This window comes from Dipteris shenzhenensis, chromosome 2 (assembly GCF_047967505.1).
Source record: "Dipteris shenzhenensis isolate YYH24624 ecotype China chromosome 2, Dip_SZ_1.0, whole genome shotgun sequence".
Classification (NCBI taxonomy): Eukaryota; Viridiplantae; Streptophyta; class Polypodiopsida; order Gleicheniales; family Dipteridaceae; genus Dipteris; species Dipteris shenzhenensis.
Window position 1 is genome coordinate 11,729,106 of NC_141597.1, and position 9,063 is coordinate 11,738,168.

Sequence of the window (9,063 nt, forward strand, 5' to 3'; positions counted from 1 at the left end):
AACCACTACCTGGCATCTTTTGCATCCAACTACACTATCAAATCAGGGAAAACAAAAAAAAAAGAGCTAGAATAATACGATTTAACAACTATAGCAAGGACAAAGAGCCAGAGGACCACTACAGGGAGATGTGCTTGTTATACTTGCCATTTCATTTCAAAGAACATGTTCTCGATGAACAATTCAAAATTTGGAAAGACATGTACAAATGTTACCAAAATGGTATTGATGAACAAAAGGGACTCTTCAACAAGCCCTTTTCATATCACAAAAGATCATATGCTACCAACAACACATCCTACATGAGCACGAGCAACAACCAACCAACAACGCCAACATAGAAATATGATCTCGCAACTGAAAAGAGCCATTCAAAAAAAGACAAACAACCAAAACAATCTTTATCAAAGTAAACAAATCCATCTGACCAATGAAAAGTACTATTCCTCTCTAAGAGACATTAACCCATGAAAACGCCTCATTTTTTATGACATAATGCTCACAAAAAGAACAGATCCATCCAAATAGTTTTCCCTATTCTTGTCCGGGAATGCAAGAGCGGGGAAAAGATTTGTGGCGACATTAGTAGCAGAAGGCCTTCGATGGTACTATACACAAAAAAGCACAACAAACATCGACCTCCCAAAGATATTGCTTCTAGCATATACTGGAAAGGGGAAAAGAACAATTAGAGGTAGTACAACTAATTCTAATCGATGAGATTTCACTAGTTGGCATTAACACTTTCCTTGTAGCAGCAGACATGTGAATGCGAGAAATAAAACAAAACCACCAACAGCCATTTGGCAGGGTTGAGAGATATACTATGTGGTGACCTTTGCCAAGTGAGACCCATCAAAGACTCCTGGATTTTCAACACACAATCAACAACAACTTCAATGCTTGGATCTTTTTGGAGATCGCATATACAATACTATGAATTGTTGGAACCAATGCACCAATCAAATGCATGCTTCTTGGAGGTCCTCAATAGAATATGCACGGGAACTCATACTAATGTGGATATTGACAATCTAAATATAAAACACCTTAAGGACATACCGAATAAAAACGACACCCCGCATTTGTTTTTTTACTAACGCAGCAAAGGACAATCACAATCACACCATCTTCAATAGCATGCTTGGGGAACCGCATATTCTTACGATGAAAGACATCAAATAAAAAACATGCAACAAATTGTTGGAAGCCCCACGTGATCTAAGAAAAACTTGCAGCCTACATGAACAATTGCAACTCAAAAAAGATAGGATTATCGAACTATGCTCAGGGAACCTCAACATCAGCAATGGCATTGTGAATGATGCAGACAGGATATTCAAAGGGTCCTAAATAACAACAAACCAGTTATTGTATGGGTGGAATTCAATGACAAGAAAAAAGGGCTGAAAACATGATACTAGAATGCAAGATTATATGGCTATAGCATACCGGCAACATGGACACCAATTCTTCAAATAACGCGTGAATTTCAAGTAGGCAACAACCACCTAAACACAATCACAAGAACACAATTCCCAATCCAAGCTACATCCGGGAGGACTATACACCAATCGCAAGGTATCATCATGCATTCCCTAGCATTTGACCCTTTAAGAATAAAAATGCATGGCCTCATCTACACTGCTCTATCAAGGATTTGTAACCCGGACTACCTTTTCTTTCCCTCAAAACTAGATTAAAAAACATCAAAGTAGACCAAGAACAAAAAGACATTGGATATGCAAACAAATCGACTTCAGAGAAGAAGGGAACTTTGACAAAATGCTAAAAAGCCTAAACACAAGATCGACTGAGAGTCATAAATTAGACTTGTTATACTCGAGAAGCATCCTCGTGGCATCCATCTTATGCTTACAAGAAACACATGACCAAACAAAAAACTCGACAAAGCTGCTAGGATTTGAAAACGTCTCGATGGCAAAGGGACAAGGCAATACTACAAAAACACACTCACACTATTACAACAAGAAGGCTTTTATGATGAGGGGTGCGAAGCACTACTAACACAATTCAAAACAAGAGAAAAGAAACAAATAATAATCATCAACATATACAAATCACCAAAAATCAAACCAAAAATTTGACAAAAACAATCAGGAAGATATTGGAGAAAACACCGCCTGCAACAACAAAAACATATATTGCAGGAGACTTCAACATTGACTACAACTACGAATTTTATTTTTTTTAATACAAGAAATAATGAAAACCTACAACATGGAACAACTAATCACAACACCAACAACAATACACGGATCCACAATTGACCAAATATGGACCAACCACAACACACAACCTCCCAAGTAGGGAACAAACTACGTCTATTGGTCAAACCACTCCCTAGAGTAGTATAGCTACTCTAAAGATAACTATAATATTATAAATCCCCTCCCCCTTTTGCATGTCCCTTTCTCTTTAATGCCCCCTTCATAAGTGGCCCCTCTCCCCCTTCCCAATCTCATGTAGCTTCCTTTTTAATACACCCTACCCTCCATTATTCTTCAATTGAAACTCCTCCCCTTCCCGTTTCTCTCTTAGTTGAATTATGGCCTTGCCCTCTTCCTTTTCAACCATCTTCTTTTCTCCATAACTAATTGATAGGAATTTCCCATTTTTCGATGTCAAGGGGGGTATACTAGAGAACACGTATTGTGTAGACTCAAATAATTTTAGTGTGAAAATAGTTGATGTATAAACAAAGAGAGAAACATGTAATAGCATAGAGGAAAGGGTATAACAAATATGATTGCAAACAAGATGATGTTCCATCCAAGCAACAAGCTTAAAGCAATTACCAACAAAAGATGAATGCATTATCAGCAACAAGCTGAAGAGTTCCTTTGCTAGCTATACCGATCACTTCATAAGCTTGCAAACGGGAGTGTTGAAAGAGATGATTCACACAAGACAATAGACTTCATGCTCTCCAAGCTTGGGAAACACAATCAATACCCAAATATAATATAGGATTGGCAATGTTGGAAAGGATGGGCTCAAGTTCATGAAGCCTTCATGAGTGTGCCTGTGACTATTTAGTGAAGCATAACTTGCCATACCTAAAATGGCATGTGGTCGATCAAGTACATCTTGACGATATGGGAGTGAGTGTTCTTCTAGCATGTATCAAGTCTCTAAAATCAATTGTAGCACTGCCTTCCAAGCAACGCTCTAGTTACATTTTTGTTAAAAAGTGTCCCACACACTTTGTTGCCAAGTGGCCCCCTTCTATTTTGGTTCTCTCTCTCACACACAGAGTCACTCGCGCACACTTTCTTTTTTTAAGAACTCTGTCTCTCTCTCTCTCTCTCTCTCTCTCTCTCACACACACACACTTTGCAAATCTCTTTGCATTTGCAAGCAGTTGGATCGTCCATTCATCTTGACAATCGTTTGCATCTGGCAACACTCTCTCTCTCTCTCTCTCTCTCTCTCTCTCTCACACACACACACACACACACACTTTGCAAATCATTCGGACTTTCCTATGCACGGGCTTACATCACAAGTGCTGCAAATTTATCATCCAATCATCTTGACAATTGTTTTCCTTTGACAAAACCAAATCGAAGGCAATGCTCACGACAAGTACTTGTACTGACTTGTTAGCACTGCCTTCCAAGTAGCGTTACAGTTACACTTTTGTAAAAAAGTGTCCCACACACTTTCAAGTGTCCCCCTTCCATTTTAGTCTCACTACTACTTGTACAGACGTGTTAGCACTGCCAAGTAACGCTATAGTTACACTTTTGTAAAAAAGTGTCCCACACACTTTCAAGTGTCCCCCTTCCATTTTGGTTTAATCTCTCTCTCTCTCTCTCTCTCTCTCTCACACACACACACAGTTTGCAAATCATTCGGACCTTCCTATGTACAAGCTTCTATCACAAGTGCTGCAAATTACTCGCTTGTTTTTGGTATATTCTCTCTGCCGATAAGATTACAACAAATAAGCTAAGGAGTATTATCTTTAAGACAATGGCTCTTCATTGCCCCACATCCCAATGTAAGGATTTTTATCATTATCATTGCTTGTGGGAGCATAATAAGACACCTAATTTTTTTAATTGATTCAGTTGGACTTTTGATATTTGTGTACGTCATTAAGGAGGAGTTTTAAGGTTCCACAATTTGGCTTGTTTGGAGGACACAAGAAATCTTTGAGTATGAAGCCTTTAATTTAAGGTTCCAAGACTTGACTTGTTTGGAGAAACATGTGCAAATGGGCTTTTGATGGGAAAGAGATTCATTGGCTGTTGGGTAAAACTTAGTCATTTTTAGAGTTTCAAAAACAGCTTCAATTAATAGATAAGGCGTAACTGACCTTTTTTGAAGTAAAATGATTTCTAATACACAGTTCAAGTTGCAAACTGGGCATGGTTAGTGTTTCAGACCTGAAAGAAGCACCTATCTTAAAGCACAACAAACTTCAAACTTCATGCCCTGCAAGCTTTAATCATGCAGTCGGTGACTTCCCACCCCTCCAACTTTGAATATACAGACACCCATCACTCTTTTACAGAAATACAGAGGGATGTATGTAATGCGAGAGGAGGGGTTAACAAATATGATATCTTCCAGAGCTACACCACAAGAGGGCAACTTTTTAGTGAGCAAAATGAATAATTTGAGAGGAGCAGGTCAATTGCAAGCTAATGCCCTGCAAAAAAGGCAAACCATTTTCAAGAGCAGGTTAAAATAACCTGCCAGTCCAAGCTTGGATACTTATCATTTTGCATAGGATGCCACCACAGCACACTGTCGATTACTCACGCTTTTATAGGTCTTCAGACTATACTACAATTAGGCTTGTTAGCTACAGAACCAAAGTGCTCAAGCTCCAACACATGGCAGAGAGGGATATTCCGAAGATGCTCCACTGAAGTCCCACTCAAGTACACCACGGTAGTTTTTACAAGGGTAAAGGCATTCACTTGATAAATCATTAGAGCAAATATGTAAATATAAATCTAGAAGGCTCTAGGAACATGCCCAAACTCATCCTCTAAAAACACAACTCACGGTGCCATTTCAATCTCATGCTAGTCACTCAAGGTTGGAAACCATAAATCCCCAACTCATGTCTAAAAACACAACCCATAGAGCAGTTTCAGCCACATGGCACTCACTCACAAGGTTGAAAATGTAAACTTGGTATTACAATTAGCATGGGAGGTCAATAATGTGTTGGAAACAAAGAAAACCACATAGGTTCATAAAAATTTCCTAGCAAAGGCTCATTATACACCCTTAAATATGACAGCCAAGGAATCCAAACTTCAGACACTTGATATCCCTTCATTCAGGAAAAAGCTTCCATCCATGTGCAACTAAAACAATCGAAATCGCCTACAATTGTAACCATTTCCTTCAACATATAGCATTACATTCTACAGATTTCTGGACTAAAATGTAATATCCCTATCTACATTTACTTTCTTTGAAAACAGTAGTGCTGCTTCAGTGTATTCCTTACTGTCTTTGCAAGGTATAGTGCATCAACCTAGAGTTGATGTTCGAGAGCAGGACATATGCCTAGTACACAGCTATATCAGATACAAACTACTACTTGCCAAGCAGGTCAAATTATATGGAAGAGAACTTTTCCAATGAAAAATATAGTCAAAGCAATGTCAACTGAGCACGTTCAAAGGGACAGATGACCGGATGATTTCCATTTCTAGATGCCAAACTTCAAGCTGCAAGTCCAAGTGATAATAGTACACGAAGGTCTTGACTAGTTCTAATTCTTAAAGAACAGTTTCACATTAAGCCCTACAACGCATGCTGATTGGGCCAGCAATTGCAGTACAGTCAATGCAAATTGCTGAATTATATTAAAACACCACCTAAGCATATAGCAGAACCACATTCTCTCCGCCCACCAAAAAAAAGAAGGAAAAAAAACGTTTCAGAAGCCACCACAATGTACAACGCCAAACTAAGGCATGAGCTATAATTCCAGAACAAGATGTTCACCATATAAAGCCTTCCACACAAAAAGATATTCACTGAAGGAAAATATGAGTCACAATCAAGATGTATAATTCACAATCTAAACCAAAGTGTTTGCGATGTAAACCTTCCAACTCTTGCTCAAGATCTTCAGCACCAAAATCATAAAGCAACCAACCAGAGTTTATCAACTCATATCTTTGTCTGGCCCTGAATCCAACACAGGTAGCTCAACTCAATCATATCTTCATCTGGCTCTGAATCCAACAGTCATTTGCTTCCCAAAGGCGCTCCAAAACACCGGCCAAGAGCTCGATCCCAAATCATCCTTATGATCTGCAGCAGTTCCTGTATATGCGGCACATTCAGGACCAAATGGCGTTATGCACAGAAGCTTGCTTTGTCTCATCCTACAGAATTGCATTGTTCCTCCTGGTGTCTAGCCTATGGCCTGAACAATGCTTCTGTTCTGTTGTCTACTCCTTGTACTCTTCAAAGAAGCAAAGAGTGAAATGGATGCAAGGCCTTCCTGTTCTGTACATTGACAAACCTAATACAATACCATTCTAGCTTACAAGGGCACAAACCAGAAGCAAATGCTAAATCAATCTGGAGTACTTCTTTAATTCTTTTGCTAAAGCTAAACACGCAAAACAAAACAAACAATGACAAGTGCACATTCCTCTGAAACTTTAGGATAGTACTGTAATCTAAGATTACACTATGTAAACATCAAAAGCTAAACAAACAGGGTAATAGCTATCATTCTTCTAATACAAAAACTGTTTCTCGTACTTGTAAAAAGGCCTTACTTGAAAACAAGGAAATCATTCTCACCTAGGCTTTGCATTACAAACCTACTCCTGGATAATCTAGCCTATTCTAGGTGGGGAAATCAGTAGAGTCTGGACTTACTGACCACATCCAGTTCTGTCAAAACATTCAACCGACATCCATGAGATTCAGTATGGGCTCAATCCTCTGTCCCAACAAATCATTGCAATAAAGTTCCGAGCCAGGTGCCTGTAATGACAGGGCTGAAGAAAGTCTGGTGAAATTAAGAAGACCGCTCAGCTGTAGCAGGGTAAGGCCTGAAGCGAGTATCAGGTCCACGCTGTGTTTGTTTTCCAGCTACACCATAGCCTTCAGCAGCCGGACCACCACCAATCCCATATGCGGCACCTGCTCCTGGTCCAGAGCCGGCTGCTGGAGACGAATGAGAATCAGGTCCTGATCTCCAGCTGTTTTCTTGATATCCAGAGGTACCGTAAGGATCTCCATAGCTTGCAGCTCCACCTGCAGGAGCCGAAACATAGCCACCACCACGAGCCCCAAAACCAGCAGCACTGGAGCCATATCCACCATCACCTGCACCATAACCATAACCACCAGCTCCGTAACCTGCAGTCCCAGTGCTTGCCTGACCAGCAGCAGCAGCACCAGAACCCCACCCAGCACTTCCATAACCACTCGCACCTCCACCATTTGCTCCAAATCCAGCTGGGCTCCCCCCGGTTGAATATCCTCCCCCAGTGCTACCCCAGGGACTTCGTGGACCAGCAGGCGCAGTCCCATACCCACCTGAAGCCGCACCCGTTCCGTAACTACCAGCAGTCGCATAGCCTGTGGATACAGGAGCACTGCCGTACCCACCCCCATAGGAACCTATACCTCCGTACCCAGCACCACCAGGGTAGCCACTGGCGCCATAGCCTCCGTTCATGGCAGGTCCGTAACCACCACCCGATCCATAAGGAGCAGCACCATACCCACCAGGTCCATAAGAAGGATAGCCACCCCTTCCAGCTGCCGGTGCTGCGTACCGGTTGTCCATGCGACCTCCGTAAGAGTTTCCAGGGCTAGAGTTATATCCTTGGCCGTAGCCACCATTGAAAGACCCGCCTCTACCAGCACCCCCACCAAATCCACCACCGGAATTTCTTCCGCCAGTAGAAAGCTCCTTTGGGACAGCTGGTTTCACTTCCACCATCTTTTCATTCAGCTCATGAAAGGTCTTTTGAAGGACCCTATCCACTGCATCTTCCGAGTCGAAGGTAATGAACCCAAAGCCCCTAGGTCGTTGGGTGCTATGATCGTACATAACGACAGCATCTGTTATGTTGCCGAACTGACCAAAGTACTTCTTGAAATCGTCCTCTGTAACAGTGGAGGCTAAACCACCCACAAAGATCTTCTTGGTCCTAGGTCCTGTGTTGAAGCTTCTGCCAGAATTCTGCTGTTCGTCTCTCGGGACGGCCTTCTTTGCTTCGACCTTTACAAAATCACGAAACGAGCTACAAAGTTACCAACCACCGAAGCAAAAAAAAAAGCCGCTCCAAAACACGAGGCCTGAGCAATTCTCACAAAAGAAGATCCAGGCAGCTAGCTTACCACGCGCCCGTCGATGGTGTGCTTCTCAAGCAAAGCCCTATCAGCAATGGAAGGATCAGCGAAGACGACGAAGCCAAAGCCACGGGCGCGACCGGTGGCGCGATCTTTCATGATGACGGCCTCAACAACTTCACCATAGGAGCCAAAATACTCCTTGAGCTTATCTTCAGAGGTTTCCCAGGAGATACCACCGATGAAGAGCTTACCCTGGTCAGAATCCATGGGGGGAGGAGGGAGGGAGGGAGCTAAAACCCTACAAAAACCCTAGAAGAGAGGAGATGACTAAGAAAAGCAAGGGCACAGAGGAGTGGCTATGGCGGCCACTGAAAAAACAGTAAGAGGACGAAGCAACAATTCCACTTTAACAAGAAAAGGGCATTACAGGTTTTTTTCCCCCTTTCCCTCTTTTTGTTGTTTTTTTCAAGGCGGGAAACTTTAACCCTACGATCCTCCCCATCCAACGGCCCTCCCTTCTTACCCCCCTCCTTTCTCTCTCCCCCCTTTCCCAACGGATAGCCGCCCCCCGGGCTTCTTTAGGTGAGCCCTCTGATTGGGTCACACGAGGTAACGAGGGGTAGGATCACTCGGTATTGTCGACCCCTGATGAAAGAGATCAAGTGACAGGAAGCAAGACGGTCGCAGCAACACAGGAGTTCATCTTTGCCAACCAATGCCCCTCAAATCAATGCCAACAAA

The 9,063-nt window shown here is 42.1% G+C and overlaps 1 protein-coding gene across 2 annotated transcripts; it reads right to left on the minus strand.

Moving 5' to 3' along the window:
* Positions 1-5,946: 5,946 nt before the first annotated feature.
* Positions 5,947-8,754, minus strand: LOC147904332 (uncharacterized). 2 transcript variants are annotated; one of them, XR_015542228.1, is made up of 3 exons: positions 8,368-8,754; positions 6,896-8,248; positions 5,948-6,324 (listed from the first exon to the last, which is right to left on the minus strand). XR_015542228.1 is itself a non-coding variant. In XM_087385926.1 (2 exons), the coding sequence occupies exons 1-2, from the start codon at positions 8,587-8,589 to the stop codon at positions 7,034-7,036; spliced, it is 1,437 nt and encodes a 478-aa protein (XP_087242052.1). In that variant the 5' UTR covers positions 8,590-8,754; the 3' UTR covers positions 5,947-7,033. The 2 variants fall into 2 exon arrangements, 1 of the variants encoding a protein (XP_087242052.1); XM_087385926.1 differs by having other exon boundaries at positions 5,947-8,248.
* Between the last annotated feature and the right edge of the window lie 309 nt (positions 8,755-9,063).